At 47.6% G+C, this 25,374-nt stretch overlaps 1 protein-coding gene across 2 annotated transcripts in view; it reads left to right on the top strand.

Annotated features, from left to right (window-relative positions):
• CMIP (c-Maf inducing protein) overlaps positions 1-25,374 on the top strand; it is a 185,339-nt gene that overhangs the window by 99,666 nt on the left and 60,299 nt on the right. For both annotated transcript variants that reach the window (XM_030581345.1, XM_030581346.1), the window contains exon 3: positions 20,256-20,306. In XM_030581345.1, coding sequence (XP_030437205.1) covers positions 20,256-20,306 — 51 coding nt within the window. The remainder of the gene's footprint in view (positions 1-20,255; positions 20,307-25,374) is intronic.

Raw genomic sequence — 25,374 nt, forward strand, 5'->3', positions numbered from 1 at the left:
ATGGCTGGTGTAGATGTAGCACAATAATTATAATTTTACATTTAGGTGGCTAAGCCAGATAATTGTGTCTAGAATAGCTGAGTGTATCACTGTGATGCCTCCATCGTACTTGTGAATTGGGCATTGAGTTGTGATATGTTCCACAATCTGCTCTGGGCGACCACAGGTGCACAGTAGAGAGTTTTTAATTTTCCATTTGTGCATCAGGTACCTGCATCTGACATGGTTTGTGCAGCTGTGGTTTAAGATTGCCCATAAGCTTCGTGGAAAATCGAAGCCAGGGATCTTCACAAGGAATGTGTGTGTGTAACTTCTTGTGAACTCCATTTGACTTTCCTCAGGGTTGAAGTAGCATTGACTTGAAGTTGCACCCAGTTGATGCCGATTAACAACCCAAAACTACACACTGAAATGAAGTGTGTTCTCCATATTATAGGGTTCTGTAAGAACATGGAACAACAGAGTGACTCTAAATCTGTTCTGGACAACAAGGATGAGTCACGCTAGATCATAGAATCACAGAATATCAGGATTGGAAGAGACCTCAGGAGGTCATCTAGTCCAATCCCCTGCTCAAAGCAGGACCAACACCAATTAAATCATCCCAGCCAGGGCTTTGTCAAGCCGGGCCATAAAAACCTCTAAGGATGGAGATTCTACCACCTCTCTAGGTAACCCATTTCAGTGCTTTACCACCCTCCTGGTAAAATAGTGTTTCCTAATATCCAACCTAGACCTCCCCCACTGCAACTTGAGACCATTGCTTCTTGTTCTGTCATCTGCCACCACTGAGAACAGCCGAGCTCCATCCTCTTTGGAACACCCATTCAAGTAGTTGAAGGCTGCTGCTATCAAATCCCCCTTCACTGTTCTCTTCTGCAGACTAAATAACCCCAGTTCCCGCAGCCTCTTCTCATAAGTCATATGCCTCAGCCCCTTAATCATTTTCAATGCCCTCCGCCGGACTCTCTCCAATTTGTCCACATCCCTTCTGTAGTGGGGGGACCAAAACTGGACGCAGTACTCCAGATGTGGCCTCACCAGTGCCGAATAGAGGGGAATAATCACTTCCCTTGATCTGCTGGTAATGCTCCTACTAATAAAGCCCAATATGCTGTTGGCCTTCTTGACAACAAGGGTACGGTGCTGACTCGTATCCAGCTTCTTGTCCACTGTAATCCCTAGGTCCTTTTCTGCACACTCATATTACTCTGGCTGTCTTCTGCAGTTACTTCAGACAGGTCCTTTCATATGCAGAGTCATTTACCAGTGGCTAAGGATCCATCTCATTGCTCAGACCCTGATGTTAGCCCTTCACTTTGTTCCAGTGCTTGGGGTATGGGATGGTGTTGGAATGCCATAAAAATATATTGATTTGTGATGATTTTCAACACAGCAGATATACTTTCTGCTCTCAGTAAGAGTCGTACATGGGAACATCTGGGACCACATCCTCTGCTGGAGTAAACTGTCATGACTCCATTTTAGTTTACACCAGCTGGGGTTCTGGACTGTGATCTTTGCCTTTGCTTATGCGTTAGGACTGTGGGCTGAAGAGTTCCATGTGAGGGGTGCAAGAGATTCCCAACATGATCTCTGAAATTTGATTCAAAGTAGACTGACACTTGGAGGTTAGAATTCAACTATCCGAACCTTTCAGGAGGAACTCCCTCTTTTCCCCCCTTCTGACACACAGTTGGCCCCTTCTGACCCTCCCAAACAGCCTCATAGCATTCCTTGAAAATAACAAGGTAAGACTGGGACTTGGGGAAGAGTGTGGGAAACGACCTAGGACAGACAACGTTCCCTGCCTGCCAGCTGTATAAATGATGCAGCCCATGTGCGATGAACCTTCCAGTGTGTGCTGAGGCTTAGGAACACTTGGAATCTGGAACCTGAAGAATCCATTCCAGCACAGTTAGTGCACTGCTCTGTAAGACATGAGCCCTGTGCATTCTACCCCAAGTCTAAACACCGATGATAGGGTAATGCAGGACAGACAGCAGGAGCAAATTCAAGCAAAAGAGGTGGAAACACTTTTAAGATACGCTCCACTCATATTGAAGAACCTGGAAGTATAAATACAAATGTATTTTCTGTGCTCTGGAACTCACTTTTCCAGACTGTTTTGCAGTATTTCTAAGTATAAAATACTTACAAAATTGTAAGAAATGGAATTTTTCTTTTGTCTAATAGCTCTTCTGTTGCTTCATTGTTCAAGGATGTAATGCAAGTGGTTAGGGAGCAGAGAAGAATGGAAGCTTGTTTAGAGATAATTTTTTTATGGTAGAAAGGAGCTACTAATGAGGTGACAATATAGTTATTCATTTTTGGTATTTTTATGTCTAGATTCTACCGTATAATCCATTAGATAATGAGAAGTAGAAATCTTATTTTTAATATTACGTAGTTTTACTGTTAAGACTGAATTGATGCACGTATAGGTGACAGTGGAAAGCACAAACCTGCAATAACGACTTGATGGCCCAGGCTTTTAGAAACACACGCACATAATTGCATGTGCAGAGTTTGCACAGGGTGAAACACTGAGGGTATGTCTACATCTACAATTTTGCTGCGCTGGTTGTTACAGCTGTATTAGTACAGCTGTATAGGGCCAGCGCTGCAGAGTGGCCACACTTACAGCAACCAGCGCTGCAAGTGGTGTTAGATGTGGCCACACTGCAGCGCTGTTGGGCGGCTTCAAGGGGGGTTCGGGGAACGCGAGAGCAAACCGGGGAAGGAGACCAGCTTCGCCGCGGTTTGCTCTCGCGTTCCCCAACCCTCCCTGCAAACCACAGGGAAGGAGACCTGCTTGCTCGGGGATTCGGGGAACGTGAGAGCAAACCGCAGGGAAGGAGACCTGCTTGCACGGAGGTTCGGGGAACGCGAGAGCAAACCGGGGAAGGAGACCAGCTTCGCCGCGGTTTGCTCTCGCGTTCCCCGAACCCCCCTGCAAACCGCAGGGAAGGAGACCTGCTTGCACGGGGGTTCGGGGAACGCGAGAGCAAACCGGGAAAGGAGACCAGCTTCGCCGCGGTTTGCTCTCGCGTTCCCCGAACCCCCCTGCAAACCGGGGAAGGAGACCTGCTTGATTACCAGACGCTTCCTCAGGTATGCTGGGATACCTGCTTATTCCACGGAGGTCAAGAAAAGCGCTGGTAAGTGTCTACGCTTGATTACCAGCGCTGGATCACCAGCGCTGGATCCTCTACACCCGAGACAAAACGGGAGTACGGCCAGCGCTGCAAACAGGGAGTTGCAGCGCTGGTGATGCCCTGCAGATGTGTACACCTCCTAAGTTGCAGCGCTGTAACCCCCTCACCAGCCCTCAACTTTGTGATGTAGACAAGCCCTGAGAGCCATGGTGCTCCCAGGCAGCAGTGAGTCACAACCTGGCCTTGTTTTACTCTGTCTTTTTATGGTACCTATCCCCCTTTAGGGCAGGGAAGTTTTGTTATCCCCATTGTACGGATGGGGAACTGAGGTGTAGAGATACTGTGGATGTGGCTACCCTGCGATCCAAGATGGGACGGCAGCTTGGGTAGACCCTTGCTAGCATTGCTAAAAGTAGCAGAGTAGACGTGACAATGGGGGGGGCACTAGGCTCCCCAAAACCTCCATATTGCAGAAGTTTGCACCAGCACATGTACACTGCTATTTTTTGCCATGTTAGTGCAGATAAAGCTAGTTTACCCAAGCTGCGGGCGTACTTTGCATTGCTGTAGAGACATTCCCTAAGAGACTGGAAGTCTCTGGTAGAGCAAAGAGCTGAGCCCTTATCACCCAAGGCCTGGCTAGCAACCTAACCACAGAATCTTCCTCATCCAATTAAGTAATAGAATCTGTTGGAGAGAAACTCTGCTCAGCCCGTGGAGTTGGACAACTTCAGTATTTTCATATGACACCATAATTATTTTTTATTCTTCAACTTCACTTATTGGTGTTAGCATCCATGTCTGTCATCTAATTTGTACATCATTTTTCTGTTAAATTTAATATCTGAATCTTTATTCCGTAGCATTCTCTTTATAGCCTCTTTTACTGATCTATTTACTATTATAAATGATAACAAGTTTGAACCCAAAGCACCCTGTGGAGCATACAGGGAGTTTGGCAGGCATTGTAGATTTTTATCTGGAGCAGCCTGCCGTTTGTTATTTGAAAAAACAAATGAATATAATTGTGAGAAATGAACATCTAAAAGTGGATGCTTCGCATGCACAGTAATTCCTCTGAAAAATTGGTATCGCAATATGACCTCACAGTAAATGATGAAGGAATTGAATTAATCTGAGCTTCCATGGTGTTTATATTGGACTTTGTTATCGGGATCTGACTCCAGTGTAACTATGGGAAACTGAATGTAACTAAATGCAAGCTTTCCCATATGTTTTCGGTAGGTGCCAATCCTGATTGATCCAGTGTGACCAGGCCAGAATGCAGTATAATTATGGACTTCCCATACAGAAAGTTCTATAGGATGCTCACAACTGCACAATAATATTTAAAATAAAATAATAAATATTTAGAGAATCAAGATGCAAAACCTACAGTTTAAATAATGATGCAATATCTAAGGAGGAAATCTATGGCAGGAGCAACAAACAATTTAAAGTTTACGTTCTGTGCTCTCTTTCTCTGCAAAACAGATCATAGTGTCCCCAGGACACATGGATTTTGCTGTATGCACCCAGTTGTTTGCACTCAGTCTTGCTTCTGAAGCATAGTGTTTGTTTCAGTCCTCACCATGCTCTGTGGGTGTCACTAAAAGTCATATTCTCAGACACTCTGGTATGATGATGACGCGGATGTTTTGTTTGGGTTTTTTTTGCCAGATGTGTCGATTCCCAGTTCTAATAAAAAGCACTGAACTCTGACAAACTTGTTTTCTCCCTCAGTTCCACTGGCAGGTTTTGCAGGACCTGGTATGCAGATTGCAAGCTCTTTGAGGCAGGGAGCATGAACCAAATTCAGCCCTTGAGGAAGTGGGAGTAGCTCCCTGCGGCATCAGTGGTAGCAAGGTCTCTTTGTGCTAGCGCTAAATTATGTCTTCCTGCTTTTTGTCTGCAGAGCACAATGCACATTGATGGTCACAAGCATTTGTTCATAATAAAATAACCCAAATGAGAAGTTTCATTGCTAAAGTTGCCACAACTTACTAACCATGCTGGCCCACCCCAAACTCCTAACACATGTTTGCATTTCTTGGGAGGATCTAATTCCCTTTCCTTCCCATCGCAGCTTACACTTCTGTGTCGTTGGGAAGGGTGGGGGAATTTGGCGTTGGCTCAATTTAAGAGCTGTGTAAGAGTTGTTCGGAGGGTGGAAGAGATGGGGAAGCGAGACAGGATGGAGTTGTACAAACCATTTAACCTCAAATGCAGGCTGCAGTCCACATCTCAGGTTTTGCCAGAGCCAAATGGGCCTGGAATCTCAGGAAATTTTAAGTCTTGTCCTGGTTTTTTTCAAGTAGGGTCTAACTGTGATAAAGAGAGTTCTCCCATCCATAATGTGCAGTGTTTTATTCTATTCTTGGCAATCAGGTGTTGTCAGAAGGAAAAACAAACAGAACAGGAAGCCCTGATAAAGACAAAGCTCACTGCACATATTTGGCTCCTACGTGAGCTCAGTGTTTTGTCAGGGAGTCCCCAAGGCAAATATTTCCGCTGAATTGGGAATGCCTTTGCCTGTTGTTTCCTTAATCCATGTTTTTTTCTTGGTACCTGTTTTTAGTTTAGCAAGCCTATTAGTCCAGATATAATCCTCCCTTTCAGAGTCTGGGTTTTGTTTAGTAGCAAATCCATTCAGTATCCTTAGGTTGATATGCCTGGGCTCATGGAAGGCCTGGAATTCAGCAGAACCACTGTGGCTCTGCTAGGCAGGGAGAAGAGGTTCCAGAACAGTTCACTCCCATGTGTATGTGGGGTTTTAGTTGGGCAATGGGAGTGAGAGTGTCTGGCACCTGGATCTGCAAATGATGTCAGTGCACTGCTCACACTTCCTGTGCATTGGGGAAGGAGGCAGGGATTGTACACAGGTTTGTAATAGTGACCGGGGTCTGGTTGTGCTACTTCTGTGCACTCTGACTCTGAGTTAGAAGGGAGGATTTTGTTCCCTGGTGAAAGGTCTTTTGACTTGAGTTTTGCATGAAGAATCTGGGTTTCATCCCTCCGTTGTATTAAAATTGGCTTTTAGTGTGACCATTGGTGCAGAGAAGCCTGCAGTACAGTTATAGTCTTACCTATTGGAGGAGAGTACAGACAAAATGCAGGAAAACCTACCGAGAGAGAGACAGAATAAAGTCAGAGCCTGGGAAGAATTACAACAGAACCCAGATCACAAAACCCCACTTTGTATTGCCAGCTGATATTTTCTCAGGACTGCTGCTGACTGAGGAGTTCTTTAGGATGATGTACATAAAGGGCACTGTAATAAGGAGAATTGTTGTTGTAACATTTTGTTATCTGGACAAGCCATTTCTTGTACCCTTGTGAATAATGCAGAGATCAGCAGTGTGTGACACTTCAGTGTGATAGGATAAGTTAGTGGAATAGAGCTGTTGGCAAAATGGCATTGATAGATGTTGACTTACAGACAGAGAAGAAGATTCTCAGCTGATGTCAGTTGTCATAGCTCCATTGATTTCAGTTTTCTACCTGTTCGTCGTCGTCATAATAAAATAAAATAGTTACAAAGAGTTTCAGGTCCTACACAGGCTGCTGCTATGTTTTTAGGATCTTACATTCACATTTTCCTGTTTTCTGACTTGTTTTTCTGTCCTCTGCTCTTTGAAATGGGTATGCTCTTTGAAATAGTGATCAACGGCTCCATGTCTAGTTGGCAGCCGGTTTCAAGCAGAGTGCCCCAAGGGTCGGTTGTGGAGCTGGTTTTGTTCAATATCTTCATTAATGATCTGGAGGATGGCGTAGACTGCATTCTCAGAAGTTTGCAGATGACACTGCACTGGGAGAAGTGGTAGATACTCTAGAGGGTAGGGATAGGATACAGAGGGACCTAGACAAATTAGAGGATTGGGCCAAAAGAAACCTGATGGGGTTCAACAAGGACAAGTGCAGAGTCTTGCACTTAGGACGGAAGAATCCCATTCATTGTTACAGACTAGGGACCGAATGGCTAGGAAGCAGTTCTGCAGAAAAGGACCTAGGGGTTACAGTGGACGAGAAGCTGGATATGAATCAACAGTGTGCCCTTGTTGACAAGAAGGCTAATGGCATTTTGGGCTGTATAAGTAGGGCATTGCCAGCAAATCGAGGGACATGATCATTCCCCTCTATTCGACATTGGTGAGGCCTCATCTGGAATACTGTGTCCAGTTTTGGGCCCCACACTACAAGAAGAGTGTGGAAAAATTGGAAAGAGTCCAGCGGAGGCAACAAAAATGATTAGGGGGCTGGAGCACATGACTTATGAGGAGAGGCTGAGGGAACTGGGATTGTTTAGTCTGCAGAAGAGAAGAGTGAGGGGGGATTTGATAGCTGCTTTCAACTACCTGAAAGGGGGTTCCAAAGAGGATGGATCTAGACTGTTCTCAGTGGTATCTGATGACAGAACAAGGAGTAATGGTCTCAAGTTCTTCTTCGAGTGATTGCTCACATCCATTCCAGTTAGGTGTGCGCGCCGCGCGTGCACGTTCGTCGGAAACTTTTTTACCCTAGCAACTCCAGTGGGCCGGCAGGTCGCCCCCTAGAGTGGCGCCGCCATGGCGCTCTATATATACCCCTGCCGGCCCGCCCGCTCCTCAGTTCCTTCTTACCGCCGTGTCGGTCGTTGGAACTGTGGAGCGCGGCTTAGCTGTCCTCCACGTCCCTAGCTCTCCTAGTTTTCAATCGCTTATCTCTAGTTCTATATAGTGTTAATTAGTGTTGTTAAGTAAATAGTTTAGTCAATAGTTGTTAAATAGTTCTTGGCCGGGGGCTTAGCCCTTCCCGGCACCCGGCGCCAGGCTCATGCCTGTTTCGCCGGGCTTCAAACAGTGTGCGGCCTGCAAGAAGCCCATGCCCACCAGCGATCCCCACGAAGCGTGCCTGAAGTGCCTCGGGGAATCGCACAGGTCTGACAAGTGCCGCATCTGTAAGGCTTTCAAGCCGAGGACAAAAAAGGAGAGAGATCAGAGGCTCCGAACTCTCCTAATGGAGGCGGCACTTGACCCGTCGACTTCGCGGACCGTGGTCTCGGCACCGGCACCGGATCGCTCCGGCACCGAGAAGACTCCTCGGCACCGACCTTCTCCGGCACCGGAATCACAGCCTAGGCCGTCGAAGTCTGCTACTCCGGCCAGGCAGACCCGGCTTGAGCGCCCGGCCTCGACATCGGCCGCGGCACCGCCGGCACCGTCGACACCGTTGACTCCGGGCCTGGCGGGTCCGTTGAGTCCGGTGCTGCCGAGCTCCCCCATGAGATCTGGGGTTGAGATAGTGGTCCCATCAACACCGGAGACCTTCGCCTCGGCTCGGGACCTTATTGCCCTGACGGAGCCCACTCGGCTGCCACCCCCGGTACCTCCGGTGCGGGTCGTGTCCAGGGGCAAGCCCATGATGTCGGCGCCGCCCAGAGACAGTCCTTCGCCATCTAGGTCCCGACGTCTTGGGCGCTCCAGATCCCGACGCCGCTCGCAGTCCCGGCACCGCTCCCCTCAGCGGCACCGGTCGCACTCGCGGCAACGGTCGACCTCCGGACGGTCGCGGTCAAGCTCCAGTCGGCGTCACCGGCACCGCGACTCCAGGAGCAGGTCCCATCGCTACTCGCCGCACCGGTCGACCTCCCGGCACCGAGCTGGTGGCAGGTCCCGGTCTCGGTCGACCTCCCGGCGCCGAGCCGGTGGTAGGTCCCGGTCGACCTCCCGGCACCGAGATGGTGGCAGGTCCCGGTCTCGGTCGACCTCCCGGCGCCGAGCCGGTGGTAGGTCCCGGTCGACCTCCCGGCACCGAGCCGGTGGCAGGTCCCGCTACCGAAGCGACACCCGGTACCGCTCAGGATCCCGGCACCGTGACAGATCCAGGTCCCGGTCCCGGTCCCGGCACCGATACGACTCCCGGCACCGGTCCCCGGCACCGAGACGATCCTCCGTGCCGACCCGCGCCGGCCCGTACCATCCGGGGTCGGCCCCGCCGTGGCCCTCGAGACAGCCATCCGTATCTTCACAGGCGGACAGTGCGTATGCGCTCGGCACCGACCGGCAGGCGGCGCTCTTCGGGGATCCGCCGCGGGAAGACCAAGGCCCACCACAGTGGGGATTCTGGACACCCTGGGCATACCATCAGGCCCAGGGCCCCCAGCAGCTCCCTCCCACACCGGCGAATGCGGAGCGTAGGGCCCCTGAAGCCTCCTTGTCTCGCCCCCCTCCCTCCCCGGAGGCGGAGGAAGGGTCCAAACAGCAGGACTCCGCTGTGGCTCCGGAGGTAGAGGCGAGGGCTGAGGAAGACCCTCAGTTGGACACTATCGTGCCTGGGGTCTCCTCATCCTCCTCCCCGGATGAGGCGGTGGCGGGTACCTCCTCCAACAGTCCCCCCCCGCTGGATCTCAGGGCGCACCAGGACCTCCTCAGGCGGTTGGCCCAAAACCTGAGTCTGCAGGCAGAGGAGGTCTCGGAGATAGAGGACCCGATTGTTACCATCCTCTCTTCGGATGCTCCCACCAGGGTCGCCCTGCCCTTTGTACGGACCATTCAGGCCAATGCCAATACTATCTGGCAGTCCCCGGCCTCCATCCCTCCGACAGCGAAAGGAGTCGAGAGAAAGTACATGGCCCCTTCCAAGGGGTATGAATACTTGCACGTTCACCCGACTCCCGGTTCACTGGTGGTGCAGTCGGTGAACGATAGGGAGCGTCACGGCCAGGAGGCTCCGGCCCCCAAATCCAGGGAGGCCAGGCGAATGGACCTCCTTGGCCGTAAGGTATATTCGGCTGGGGCCCTGCAGCTCAGGGTCTCTAATCAGCAGGCCCTGCTGAGCAGGTACGCTTTTAACTCCTGGGTGGCAGTGGACAAATTTAAAGAGCTGCTGCCACAGGATGCTCGCCAGGAGTTTACGGCCATCCTGGACGAGGGCAAAAAGGTCGCGCGCACGGCCTTACAAGCATCCTTGGACGCTGCGGACTCGGCTGCCCGTACCCTCGCGTCGGGAGTTACGATGCGTCGCATCTCCTGGCTGCAGGTTTCCGGCCTTCCGCCAGAGCTCCAGCACACGATACAGGACCTTCCTTTCGAAGGCCAGGGCCTGTTTTCGGAAAAGACAGACCCCAGACTCAAGAGTCTGAAGGACAACCGGGTCATTGCGCGGTCCCTCGGGATGCACACCCCCGTGACGCAGCGTAGACCCTTTAGGCCACAGCAGCAGCCGTACCGTAGGCCGTTTTCCCAGTTCCGCCAGCGGCAGGACCCTTACAGGCGCCGCGGCAGGAACGGCAGGCGCAGGCAGTCTGGGAACCAAGGGGGGCAGAACCAAGGCTCCTCGAAACCCCCGCCTGGTCCTAAGCCTTCATTTTGAAGGTGCGCCCGAGGGCGCTGTAGCAGTTTCCCCTATGGATCCTTTCCCCCCGTTTTCAAACCGCCTTTCGTTTTTCCTCCCGGCGTGGTCCCAAATAACATCGGACCGCTGGGTCTTAAACCTGGTGCAGACGGGATACCGCCTGCAGTTTGTTTCGTTTCCTCCTTCCCGCCCTCCTTCCTCGTCCCTCTTCAGGGACCCCTCTCACGAGCAATTCCTTCGACAGGAGGTGCAGACGCTCCTCAGCAAAGGAGCCATAGAGGCGGTTCCGGAAAACGAGAAAGGCAAGGGGTTTTATTCCCGCTACTTTTTGATCCCCAAGGCCAAGGGGGGCCTCAGGCCTCCTCGACCTGCGAGAACTCAACAAATACCTCGTGAAGTTGAAGTTCCGCATGGTATCCCTGGGGACCATTATTCCATCCCTGGATCCGGGAGACTGGTACGCCGCCCTCGACATGCAGGACGCGTATTTTCATATTGCCATTTGGCCGCGCCACAGACGCTTTCTCCGCTTCGTTGTGGGGGCTCTTCATTATCAGTTTGCAGTCCTCCCTTTCGGCCTGTCCACGGCCCCAAGGGTGTTTACAAAATGCATGGCAGTTGTCGTGGCGCATCTTCGACGCAACCGTGTCCACGTGTTCCCTTATCTGGACGACTGGTTGATTCGGGGCACGTCGGAGCAGCAGGTCAGCAGCCATGTCCGCCTGATCACCGCCGTATTTGCAAGTCTGGGCCTCCTGATAAACACAGACAAATCCACTCTGAGGCCCACGCAAAAGGTGGAATTTATCGGGGCGGTCTTGGACGCCACGATGGGCAGGGCCTCGCTGCCTCTGCAACGGTTCCAGACCATGGCGGCGATCGTTCAGCGTTTGCGGTCAGCCCCGTTGACGTCAGTAAGGACATGTCTAACCCTGTTAGGCCACATGGCAGCGTGCACTTTTGTGACTGGCTACGCTCGGCTCCACATGAGGCCTCTCCAGCTGTGGCTTATCAGCCGTTACAGGCCGCAAAGGCAACCTTTAGACATGTTAGTCACAATCCCCCAGAAGGTCTTGGACTCTCTCGGCTGGTGGTTGGACCAGTCCGTGTTATGTGCGGGTCTTCCCTTTCACCCCTCTCAGCCATCGGTATCCCTGACAACGGATGCCTCAGATCTGGGCTGGGGGGCCCACCTGGGGACCCTGCGGACACAGGGCCTGTGGTCCCAGGAGGAGGTGGGGCTCCACATCAACATACGGGAGTTGAGAGCGGTCCGCCTTGCTTGTCAAGCGTTTTGTCATCAGCTTCAGGGTCGTTGTGTCGCCGTGTTTACGGACAACACGACGACGATGTACTATATCAACAAGCAGGGCGGCACCAGGTCCTCCTCCCTGTGCCACGAGGCGATACGTCTCTGGGACTTTTGCGTAGCCCACTCCGTTCACCTCAGGGCTTCCTTCCTCCCTGGAGTACGGAACACTCTGGCAGATCGACTGAGCAGATCCTTCCTGTCGCACGAGTGGTCCCTTCGCCCGGATGTCGCTCTCTCCATTTTCCGGAGGTGGGGTTATCCCCGGGTGGACCTCTTTGCGTCCAGGGGGAACAGGAAGTGCCCAGCATTCTGCTCCTTTCAGGGCAGGGAACCGGGGTCGATAGGGGACGCCTTCCTCATCCGGTGGTCGACCCACCTGTACTATGCATTTCCCCCGTTCCCTCTAGTCCACAAGGTCCTCCTGAAGGTGCGCAGGGACAAGGCGCTCGTGATCATGGTAGCCCCGGCGTGGCCCAGGCAGCACTGGTACACCATGCTGCTGGACTTGGCCATAGCCGACCCAGTTCCCCTGCCCCTTCATCCGGACCTGATTACCCAGGACCACGGGACCCTTTGTCACCCAGACCTGCAGTCGCTGCACCTAGCGGCGTGGCTCCTGCGTGGCTGACTGGCCCAGAGCTGCGATGCTCCACGCCTGTGAGAGAGGTGCTCTTGAGCAGCAGGAAACCGTCCACAAGAGCCACGTATTCAGCGAAATGGAAGCGCTTCTCCTGTTGGTGCGTAGAGAGAAATCTCCGCCCTATGGAAGTTTCGGTTTCCGAAATATTAGACTACGTTTTGTCCCTTAAAGGGCAAGGTCTGGCCTTATCGTCGTTGCGAGTCCACCTAGCTGCTATCTCCACCTTTCACCCGGGTGCGGACGGTCGCTCCGTTTTTTCTCACCCGACGGTGTCGAGATTCCTTAAAGGGCTGGAACGTTTATTCCCTAACGTCCGTCCCCCTGCTCCCACCTGGGATCTTAACCTGGTGTTGTCCCGACTCATGGGGCCCCCCTTTGAGCCGTTAGCTACTTGCTCCCTGCTCTACCTCTCTTGGAAAACTGCCTTTCTAGTGGCTGTCACCTCAGCTAGACGGGTGTCGGAGCTCCGAGCTCTTGTGGTAGACCCCCCATATACGGTCTTCCACAAGGACAAGGTGCAGCTGAGGCCACACCCTGCTTTTCTGCCCAAGGTGGTCTCAGCCTTCCATGTCAACCAAGAGATTTTCCTTCCGGTTTTTTTCCCAAAACCTCACTCCTCAGGCAGGGAGCAGCAGCTCCACTCGCTGGATGTCCGTAGGGCTCTCGCGTTCTACATAGACAGGACTAAGCCCTTCCGAAAATCCCCCCAGCTTTTCGTGGCGGTAGCAGATCGTATGAAAGGTCTTCCTATCTCCTCCCAGAGGATATCCTCTTGGGTTACGTCCTGTATCAGGACTTGTTATGACTTGGCCCATGTCCCTGCGGGCCGTGTGACTGCGCATTCTACCAGGGCGCAGGCGTCATCGCTGGCTTTCCTAGCCCGTGTGCCCATCCAGGAAATCTGTCGGGCAGCGACCTGGTCATCGGTCCACACTTTTGCTTCCCACTACGCCCTGGTCCAGCAGTCGAGGGAGGATGCGGCCTTCGGAACTGCGGTGCTCCGGGCCGCGACTTCTCACTCCGACCCCACCGCCTAGGTATGGCTTGGGAGTCACCTAACTGGAATGGATGTGAGCAATCACTCGAAGAAGAAAAGACGGTTACTCACCTTTGTAACTGTTGTTCTTCGAGATGTGTTGCTCACATCCATTCCACACCCGCCCTCCTTCCCCACTGTCGGAGTAGCCGGCAAGAAGGAACTGAGGAGCGGGCGGGCCGGCAGGGGTATATATAGAGCGCCATGGCGGCGCCACTCTAGGGGGCGACCTGCCGGCCCACTGGAGTTGCTAGGGTAAAAAAGTTTCCGATGAACGTGCACGCGCGGCGCGCACACCTAACTGGAATGGATGTGAGCAACACATCTCGAAGAACAACAGTTACAAAGGTGAGTAACCGTCTTTTGCAGCGGGGGAGGTTTAGGTTGGATATTAGGAAAAACTTTTTCACTCGGAGGGTGGTGAAGCACTGGAATGGGTTACCTGGGGAGGTGGTGGAATCTGCTTCCTTAGAGGTTTTTAAGGTCAGGCTTGACAAAGTCCTGGCTAGGATGAGTTAGTTGGGAATTGGTCCTGCTTTGAGCAGGGGGTTGGACTAGATGACCTCCGGAGGTCCCTTCCAAGCCTGATATTCTGTGACCAATTGAAGCTTCAGTCCCGGATGCAATCAGCACCCAACAGCCGGACTCCTGCACCAAACCTCACAGAAACTAATGAGGGTTCTGCACGGTCACGTGGGACTGATGCACACAGCTCACTGCTGCATTGAGGTCTAACTGACTATGAACAGGAAATAGTGGAACCAGCTATCTGCAAAGTGCTGCCAGATGCACAAACTAACCAGACTGAAAATGAGGGAATTATTCTGTGTCTTATCTTTAATTCATGTTAATCTTAAAGGCTGAATGTGAAAATGGCAGCTGAAACATTGCCAGACATAAGTGTAATTCTTCGAAATTGGAAATGTCCCTTTTTAAATAACTGGTGCAGAATAGTACTGGCTGTACAGATGAGACAGAGATAATAAGAAAAACTTCCCCAGTGCAGCTAAAATAGCTAGCTAAAACATGACTTTTAAAAATAAAGTTTTAAACTCTGTGATGGCTCAATCTCACCTCTTCATTGTATCCTAAAGCTGAATGAAAGTTATGGGTCTCATCCTCAGCCAGTGTAAATTGGCCTAGGAGCTGATTCACTAAATCAAGGATTTTGTTTTGAGCTAAATCACAGTCTGGCAAACACATAAGCATGTGCGTGACTTTACTTATGTGAGTAATCTCACTGAAGTCATGGACGACAAGCTCTTGAAATGGAACTGTGCTGATGTTACTCATTGGGGGTTTGGCCCAAAAGTGCATAAGGAATCTCCTATGTAGGTGTCGATCTCCAACTATTCTTCTTTACCTAAGTACAGAGATCAAAATGAGGTCCATTAAGGGAGAGGAGGGACCTAATAATAAAAACTAATCATAAACTTCAAGGATTTTCAGAATGCTTTAGTAACATTAATTAAGTCTCATGATATCCCTGTGAGGTAGAAAAATATTGTTATACCCATTTGATGGATGGCAAACAAAAGCACAGAGGAGGCAAGGAAATTGTAGGAGTTGTGTGCGTGTTTGTACATGTTTTGCATTAGCAAAAACAATTAAAAATCAATAACTTAATGTTTGAAGATACATGCTGATGTCATTCTGGACCAGAACAAACCTAACTTAGATATTCAGTGGAACCATAGCTTCAAAGCTTTCATGTGATAGAAATACACTTTTGAGGACTGCTTTTTTCAACTGCAGAGAGTGCATGCACAAACACTTATTGTGACTGTTCACACAAAGAAGGTGTTTGCCTAGGCAAACTAGATAAACACCTGAGTCATAAAAGATATTGCTGTTACATCTGTGTCTTGTTGAACTTTTATTTAACCTGATAAGTATCACCTAGGCCCAGTTACCCTTTCTTCAGTATAAGCCTAAAAGAAGAGAACGTTTTGCAACAGTGAGCAATTTCATCTCTCTGCCAAAGTTCCAACATTTCCTGGACATAACTGTGGTTTAGCAGTTCTCTGGAAATATGCAGGAGGAAGCATGTACTGGGAAGATTAAGCTTTATAGCCTGTCCAGTCTTGCCGAGTATGGGCAAGAGAGTGTGTGTGTCAAAACAGCCCCAGCAAGATAAGAGTGGTTAAGCTTACTAAATTTGATCTAGCCAGGCGTAGCACTTTGGAGAGTGAGCTTCTGGGATACAAGCATTGACTTGATAAGGTCCTGATACCATTCATTCCCGATCAGTGGTAGACCTACCGGGACTTCCTAAAGATTTGTTTTCTGCTTTTGTGTTTACTATCATCTTCTTTGTAGTAGTTTTTCTTAGAAGTGGTCTCAACCCAAATCCAAGAAGTCCCAAATTCTGGAGCTGTTTAAACTCCAAATTCAGATGCAGACCCAAATGAAGATTTGGCTGATGGCCTTTCTGTATAATAGGTTAAACTAAAACACCATATTTGAATGCTGCACAAAGTTTTGAATCTAAGCTTGCAGTTTAGGCACATCGCTGGATCTACTTTCTTAAAAAATTCTGTTGTGTTTCCCTCTCAAATTTGAATATAAATTCTTCCTCTGTTGGTTTTGCGCTCTCACATTTAGCAGTCCATGTCATTGGGTTTTTCCTCCAGTTTTTGTGGGTCAAGTATTGTCTCAGCCTTTTGTTTATTTCTTGTTGTGTATACTGTCTGTAAAAACCTGGATAAGAGATTATTCTAAATGCCTACCTCCTGTTATGTCTAGGCTCCAGAAGGAGCAATGTTGGTCATAAAACCCACTTGCTTATATTGATTTTCTAGGTGTTTATGATGGTCTTGTGCTCTCCAATGTCTGGAAAATGAAGGGTAGTTAACGTCTAATGGTGATTTTTTTTTCCTTTAATGCAAATGGTCAAGAACCTACATTTGGCTCAGATCACATCATAGATCAAATCTAGGACCTAAAACAAGTTGACGTTGCCCTTTTAAGGAGTAAGAGTCCTGCAGTTCCCTATTAATAATTAGTAGTATTAGAAACTAGTGTATGTTGTTGTTATCAGTGTAAAAACAATAGCTATCTAGAAAGTTTGTTTGCTAGTAATTTAATAGAACTTTTACATGCTCAGCTAATATTTGATTTTCCTTTAGGAAACTTCAGATCTGATGGACATATAGCATGCCCTCGAGCCTTTGTATGCTACACACACATTCTCAAACCTACAGAAAATAAGAACTTGCTTGCTGGCTGGAATATTGAGCTTAATTAATCAATTTGGAGCAAGGAGGCATGGGGGAATCAGCCCTTGGTTTCTGCATGGGCATAGTCCATATAGCAAAGTAGTGCTTTCAGAACACACGTTTGGCTTCTTGAAGAGGAAATATTAGTCTAGTCTAGTGGTTAGTGCAAGGGCCTGGGAGCCAGGACCCCTAGGTTCTGCTCTTAGCTCTGCTGCTAGTTCTGGGGTATGAGGCTTGCTTGCTTAATTAATATTTGTAAAGTGATTGGACAGAAGGTACTGCAGGGGTACCAAATGTTACTATTTTAATCAAGGGCCTAGAAGGGAACAGTGATCATTTCAATTTATCAATGTATTTTTGTGCTTTTATTCTAGGCCATTTTAGTTTTTGGTCTTGAAATTCTATTGCTGCTGTTTTCTTATCTCCCAGTGTGTTTGCTAGTCTAGCATGGTACCTGATAGGTGTACCTGTGCCAGACAGTTCTATACTATAGGTTTTTGTTTTGCTGAACACCTGTGGCTGTCTGGTGGTGTCTTCATAGAGAATGTCTTCCTACATTCAGGGCCAGAACAGCGGGGTGGAATTCAGGACCAGGGATTGCCTCTTCCATCTTCAGGCAGACAGACTTTCTGGCACTGCAGCTGGCTTTTGTTACAACAAGATACAAAAGTTTTGGGCAGTTTTTGAACTTCAGTCCTCAGGAGTACATGACCATCAATATGTCCAGTCAGCTAGGGCTGGTTGAAAAATTTTCCACAGAACAATTTTTGGTCAGCAAATGCAGTTTAATCAAAATCAAAATGTTTTGTAGGAACATGTGTATTTTGACAAAATACTCAATGGGAAAAATTGAAACAGATTTGACTTTTTTTTTCTTTTCATTTGATATTGTCAGAACATGTTTAGATTTTTATCATTTGGATTCATTTCATTAAAAAATTTTTATTATATTAAAATATTAATTGTAATAGGTGTTTGTAGCAAACCGAGACTCACCAGTGTGACGCCTCCTGCTGGTCGTCTTGGGAATTAGCTCTTGTCTAGCCCGGCACGCCCTCTGCAGGACCCTGGTGCCCTTTACCTTGGGGTTCTGCATTCTGCAATACCCCTGCTTTGGGGCTCCCTTCCCTGGGGAACCGCCAACCCTCTATCTCCACCTTGTCTCAGTGGCTACTGCCAGTCGTCATCCAGCCCCCTTTCTCTGGGGCAAACTGCAGTCCAAAATGGCCACTCATCACTGGCATGGGAGTTGGACCAGCTGCCTCTGCCTATCCCCAGGTTTCCCCTCTCCAACCCCAGTATCTGCTTAAAAAAGCCTCAGCCTGGTGAGTTGCTAGGCTGGAGCTCCCCAGCACTGCTCAGCCTCAGGTACCCTTGCTCCTCCAGGCAGCTAGGTCCTTCTGTCTCCAGAGAGAGAAGGACTCACCCTGCTCCTCCCTGAGCCCTTATAACAGGGCCAGATGTGGCCTGATTGGGGCGTGGCCCCAGCTGTGGCTGTTTCCCAATCAACCCAGCCTTTACTCTCAGGAGTGGGGTAACTGCCTGGCTACAGTGCTATATATAATATATGTTTTGACATTACCTAAATGAAATGATTCAATACTATCAAAATTTTAAGTATTTAGATCGTATTTTTTTAGTATTTCCATTCTATGAGAAATTTCAAAATTTTAGTTTTTCATTCTTATTTGAAATGTCAGAATTTCTGGCAGAATGGGCATTCCGTTTTCCAGCCAGATCAACAGGACCAGTAGATAATATGCTTAGTCTCTTTGAAATCCGCTTTGTTTGATGATCCACTGTGCATTAGGTGAGCCGCTGATTGTGATAATATGCTGCTGTTAAAACAGCGTTACTCCATTGGAGTTAGTGAGACATGATTGATTTTCACCAGTGATATCAGGATCAGACCCTCAGTTTAGTGGCATATTTGGTACCTAGACTAAGGCCATGGCTACACTGGCGCTTTACAGCGCTGCAACTTTCGCCCTCAGGGACGTGAAAAAAAACACCCCCCTGAGCGCTGCAAGATACAGCGCTGTAAAGCCTCAGTGTAATCCATGCTGCAGCGCTGGGAGCGCAGCTCTGAGCGCTGCAAGCTACCCCAAAGCGCGGCAGTGCTTTGAAGTGCAAGTGTAGCCATACCCTAACTTTAACTTTTGCTGCTCTGGTTAGCATTAGCTACCTTTAGCTTGGAATAAAGTTAATTATGCATTCTAGGTTTTAACACTTATCCAAAAAGGTGGAGAAGAGGAGAAATAATTACAAGATGCTTTAACTTTTGTTCAGGTGCATGGGAAATAGTTTGTAGGATCTTTGCCTTGCAGGACACAAGCCCCTCTGAAAGGAGATGCATTTTTATCCGGTGAAGAACCTTCCCATTTACTTACAAAGGACTTGCATTGATCATGCTGCTATTTTCACTACTCATTTAAAACATCCCTAATTGCAAGGAAAAAGCCCTAGCAGCTGAAAAGAAATGAGATGGAGCTGGAAAAGCAAACCCACACAAAATATTTCTAATGTACAGGAAGCCCTGGAAAGACATGTACGCTTTTCTGTGCACTTAATGGATTTACGTCAGTGTAGCTGCTTTTATAATTTTTGGTATCAAGGTTGTGACCTTTGGGAGCATTGAACTATTTCTTTATTGGCTGCGACCTTAGTTGAACACAAGGAATTTTTAGCAGTTCTGCTTAATATGGATAAAAACTGATGCACATGTTACATTGAGAATGACTATGCAGATGCTGTAAACTATGTGTGTGTTTTCTTTAACATTTTCATTGCATTCTGTTGTCGTTGTTGTTGCCAAGACGATACTCAAGTAGCTAGATCACAGCTGGGGAATGGGGAACAAGGGAGGATGGTGCATAAGTGGAGTTATCTGCAAAATATTATCAGCATTTTAATCCAGGGTAGTGATCTGATATAGAGGACTAGTGGCATATAGTTCATAGAATATCAGGGTTGAAAGGGACCTCTGGAGGTCACCTAGTCCAATCCCCTGCTCAAAGCAGCACCAATCGCCACATAGATTTTTATCCCAGATCCCTAAGTGGCCCCCTCAAGGATTGAGCTCACAAGTCTGGATTTAGAAGGCCAATGCTCAAACCACTGAGCTATCCCCATAGGTTTGATCAAAAGCCCATTGAAGTTAATGGGAATCTTTCCATCAAGCTCAAAGGGTTTTGGATCCGCTGAAGTTAATGCTTTTTTTTAGGTTTTTCTTTTAAAGGTAAATATTTAATATTTTAAATTTAAAGAAGATGTAATGTCGTCTTTGTCACTGCTGCCTGTTAAAACAAATGGATGATAATGCAAACCCATGTCTTTGGTAGATTTTTAAAACTCTCCTCCGCTTTCATGAAGGGTGTGGATTGAAGCTGATAATTCTAGAGCAGAGAGCCCAGGTCAGAGGTTTCAAATCCACGCAATTGTGCGCTGCTTGGAGGGTTTTAAAGAACACGCAGGTGATTCGCTTGTGTTTGGCTCAACGTTCCAGAGCTTTAACAGAATCTAATGGTTCCATTTGTATGTGTTTTGTTTTTAATTGCAGGCTGCAAACAGTTACCTGAGGGATCAGTGGTTTCATTCTTTGCAGTGGAAGGTAGGTTTTGCATTCACTGTTTTCCTTAATAATTGTAACTATGAAGTGCCCTTTCTCTTGTACACCCTGTGAGCTGTGCATAGATGGTGCTGTGGAAGTGCAAATGCCAAGAAGGGCCACAGCAAAAAATTAAGTGACTTGACCTCGTCTTGACCCAGGTGTTCAGATGCATCATTTCTTCATCCCTGGTGGTTAGGCTCAACTTATTCAAATGAAGAAAAGTCCCTTCCAGTTGAGGTTTAGGTGATGACTTCTTTTTTTCTGTCTTTCTTCACGCTCTATTGCAGCCATGTCCTCTGTCTAAAGAGAAGGGTCTTTTCCCTCCAGAATCCCTAAACCCTGACAAGGCCACAAACTGAGCAGCTTAGGATAGCCTTGCACTATCAGCCTGTGGTAACCTCCAGGCAGTATGTATCAAACACATTTTCAGGTGGTACAGTAACTGAGCCCACTTGTTTCTGTGCCACAGAATCTAGTAGATGTATAGAAATTTACAATAATGCAGACAACAGCCTAATCTTGAGATATTCTAGGCCAACTGGGTACTTGTTTATTTACTCATGTGAAACTGGGCCAAGGGTACCTTTTAAAGTTGCCTATTCATTGTAAGTAGCATCAGTCTGCTTATCAATCTGTTTCATGCTTTTAAATGATTTGGAATTACTTGCTGCCTTGGGTGGTGTTAATCCAAGAATCTTGGGTAATTTTTCATGTTCATTGGAAATGAGGTTGATTAATTATGGGATTATTAAACAAATTGGCTCACAAATTACACCATAATATGTCAAAAACAGATCATTCCCAACCACCAAAATGTGACTTTTTAAAGGACTGTGGATGAATTCTGTTACATGTCCAAATTGACTATGAAGACATTTACTTGAGAATGAATGGGCTTGTTATGTGTATAAACCCCACGGTGTGAAACAATAACTTTCCTGTATGTTTTTTTTGGAGCTGAGAGATAAGCAGAGGACTTTTCTTTGGAAGCATTCCAGTGCAGTCCAACAGGTTGACTTCTTACTTGGTCGCTTATCGAGATTCCATTCTGCCCACAACAAGTGCATGTGAAAATAAATGGAAGTCCTTCCCATAGAATTGCTTTGGTGTTGGCATTTTTTGATAGCATGGATTGTGAAAAATAGTTACCCAGGAAAATGTAGATTATTGCTGTGTTTTGTATAGTTACCAACTTCTTTTACCAGCTACTTACAGGTGAATTGTACAGGGCAGTACAAATGGATGATTAGGAGTAAGGGAATAAAACAGAAAAAGGAGAATTTAGGGATAAATCGCTCTTAAATTTTATGCTTTGATTTACCTGTGTGGATATACTAATATCTATCTTACAGCTGTAGTGTGAGGCATAAGGATGTTAAAGAAATTAGCGGGAGGAACAAATGAAGTAAATGCATCTTTGCAATATTTTGAGTCTGTTTGGCTGTGTTATATGATGACCATGATTCGCAGGTCAGCATCAGATTTCATGCAGTGACACCTCAATGCTCTACAGCTAACGGGCCAGAGTCTGCCAATTTTCCTCATGTTTAGTAGCCTTACTGTTTGAATGATCCCATTGAATTCTAGTACTTTGCTGGATTGAGGCCAGGGTGTTCAGCACCTTGCAGGATCAAGCCCATTCTTTGAACGGATCCAAGTTCTCAGCAACAAGATCCAAATGTTAAGGAGTTATTAACCCTCTCCCAGCTCATGACCATGCGGAATATTCTATCTGTTGTCCATGTCCATTTAGCTGACAAATAACATTGTGTGAAAAGGCTGTGCTAAGCCAAGGCACTTCTGCTTTTGCCACCTAACTGTGCCTCATCTTCCTTTTACCAATATTTCAGCGTATGAGTGATGTAAAATTAGCCTCGAAGGCAAGATTATCGTACTGCTTATGCAGCCCTGCAGTAGAATATGGGGGCATCATGGGTCACAGCATGAAGGTTCCATGTGCTGCGACTTCCCCTCCTGCACTGTTGGCCAAGGAGTGAGCAAGAGGGACAAAGACTAGGTGGATTCTCCCACCCCACCCAGTGTGCCTGCCAAGAGAGCTGAGGCTGGTGGTGTGGGCCAGAAGATTACCTCCTCCGAGGGTAGAATTAATCAGATGCTCACTATGTCTCTGGTCCGCTCTTGGTGCAGCTCAGCTGCACCCTGCCCCAATCACTGGGCAGATGGTAAAGGTACAGTCCATTCCTGAAGATTTAAACAGCAAAGAAAAACCGTAGCTAGCATGGTTTGTTTCGCTCATACATCTTCCAGCAATATGGAGACAACTTTGCTCTCTAGGAGCTGATCTTAAGGATGAGCTTTGTGCTTGCAAGCAAGCCTTTCATTCTGGGAAACTTTGAGTAATTTAACCTCAGTGGACATTTGCTGTATAGAAGGATTTATTTTTGCTCCTCTGCTGCTTTTTTTTAAATTTCTTTTTAATAGAATAAAACATTATCTTGATTTGAAAGGCCTTCCCTTTGCCAGGAATAGGAAGCAATTCGTTTCCACGGAACAATGGCAGAGCTTAAATCTTGGCCCATATACTTTGTCCTAACATATTCCTGTTTGCTGGAATATAGTTGTTAATGTTTTGGTTGCTTAAATTTTCAGAGGAAAAACACCCACTAATGTTATGCTGTTTACCTTGGAACATATTCAGCAATTCAAGTGAACTCACAATAGAAGCAAGGGCAAAGGCAGGATATCAATGAGTGGCCTCCTCGCATGTGCCCCCTGGGGGTCATAAGGTGACCCTGCAGGTGGCTCCCCCGCACCTCAATTTCCTCTCTTGGGCTCCTCAGTAAACTTCACCCATAGTTTATTTGTGGCCAGAAATGCCCCTCCTTGGGGTCTGGGTTTATTAACAGAAAATAAACTCAAAATAAAATTCCAAACCCCATTTAAAACTCTGGCAAAAGTCCACACAAACAAAAAGTTTCTGTTTCTACTCCCTGGCTTACCTGCCTGGGACCTTTCTTGCTTTGGCAGGCCCCTCCCAGGCCCTACCTGGCTGGAGTCTTTTCCGTCTTGCACCTGGGGAGCCTGCCTTCCATTGTCTTTAGCTTTCTTTAGCCTTCTGGCTTCCAGGCTCAAACCCTTCCCCGTAACGAAAGGTCTCCTGCTTGCTTGCTGCAGCTCTTCTGCAGTCTCTACCCCAGCTTCCTCTGATTGTTTCTCCCTGAACATCTCTCTCTCGATCACTCGCTTCCCCCCCTCATCCCCTCAGCTTCCTGCTGCTGTTATAGGGGAATCATCTAAGGCCTACTCAGGTGTGCCTACTTTGTAACTAGGGTTGTTTGACCCCAGGCCTTACCTCAAAAAGGGGCAAGCCACCCTTTTATACAGGATTAAGTTGAGCATCTTAGAGAGCAGCTACAGAATTTGCCGCTGCTGCTGCTGATACAAATTTGTCAGCTCACTTCTGCTACCACCTGTGACTCTGACTCAGCTGTCAACTTACTTTTCGTGTGGAAAGTTGCTTGGTATGGTGACTACGCTGATCTGGAGGGAACCCGCAAAGAAATGGGAAGCCTGGTGATTCAGAAAGGTGGTGTTCACCACAGGCCGATTGGTAGGGTAATACCTGCATCTGTTTTACAATAGGTTGGTTGCTCTGCTGGATGATACTTTGGTACGGTACCTTGATGCCAGCACACTCTCTCATTGGTAATATAGCTCTAAACATTTATGCAAGTCTGGAGAACCCAGATGCAAATGTCTAATGTAGTTCTCCACTGAGAAGCCTTACTATCATTATATGTTCTTTGTATTGTGTTAGTGCCTGGGGTTCAGTCCCAGCTGAACTCAGGACTCCATTGTATTAGGCACTGTACATACTTTTCCTTCCCTGAAGAGCTTACCATCTAAATAGACAAAACTGAAAGGAAGTATAGTGTCCCTGTTCTACAGCTGGGGAACAGAGAAGCTAAGTGACTTGCCCTAAATTCCGCAGGAAGTCTGTGTCAGAGATAGAAACGGAATCAGGTCTCCTAAGTTCCCAGTCCAGTGCCGTAACTTCACGCCCAGCTTTGGTCTCATGACAGTCAGTGTTAAAATCTGTGGAAGCCCTTTTTACTGCAGAAGGGAATAAATATTCTGTATCATCTGACTGGCTGCTTTTATTCCCCTTTCCCCTCATGCTAAACCTGAATGTATTTCATTGAGGTAGGCAGGGTGGACAAAGGGCATGAGAGTTCAGCTGTGTTCATCATATTGGCTGAGGAAAATAAAGAAAGGTTTCATATAGGGGAAAATATAAATAACAAGATATGGACCTTTGGCATTTTCCTTATACGTTATCTGTCTCTTACTCTGTATTTCTTGCATATGGCAAGCTCTTCAGAGCAAGGACCAGGTTTCTCTTGCTGTATGTGTGTGTGTATGTATGTGTGTGTGTATGTACAGCAGCTAGCACTGCTAGAGGGCTTTGGTCATTATCACAATACTCATTTTTAATGTTGTTAATAATGAAATGCTTGATTGAGGAATACAAAATTGCACTGAATCAAGATAAATCTTTCCAGTGGGAAACTGGTTTTCCAGAGGGCAGGATGGAGATTTACACAGGAGGAGAAAAGATGCACATCAAAAGGTTTTATGGGGTTTGGTTGCATTTAAATTGTTCTCATGGGTAAAGAGTGACCATCACCATCCTGGGATGTAGCCATTCATGTTCTTTAAACTGGCATTAAGAATGCTGATTGCAGACCTGATAGGATTGTGGTTAGTCTCCTGAGCTGCCATTGCAAAAAGCACCATACTGGGTCTTCTGTGGTAGAGTGGGAAGCATGACTTGGGCTGGGCATTACCCACTTGTGCCTCTGTGAGCTGGAAACACCAGACATGTAGCTCATCCACCCTTGCTAGCAAGTGGCCGTTCATTTCCGCAAATCACGCTGTTTACTTTTTACAGTTCTCTCTGCCTGGACAGTGAAAATAGACTGGTCAATTTTACTTTTGTTTATATTCCTTTCCAAATTCATTGTTCGGTTTTCATGCACTGGGAACTGGCACAATGCTGCAGTTTTTGGCTTATAACATTTAAAATAAACATTTTCCCCCAGTACTC

The sequence above is a fragment of the Gopherus evgoodei genome, chromosome 12 (genome assembly GCF_007399415.2).
Source record: "Gopherus evgoodei ecotype Sinaloan lineage chromosome 12, rGopEvg1_v1.p, whole genome shotgun sequence".
Classification (NCBI taxonomy): domain Eukaryota; kingdom Metazoa; phylum Chordata; order Testudines; family Testudinidae; genus Gopherus; species Gopherus evgoodei.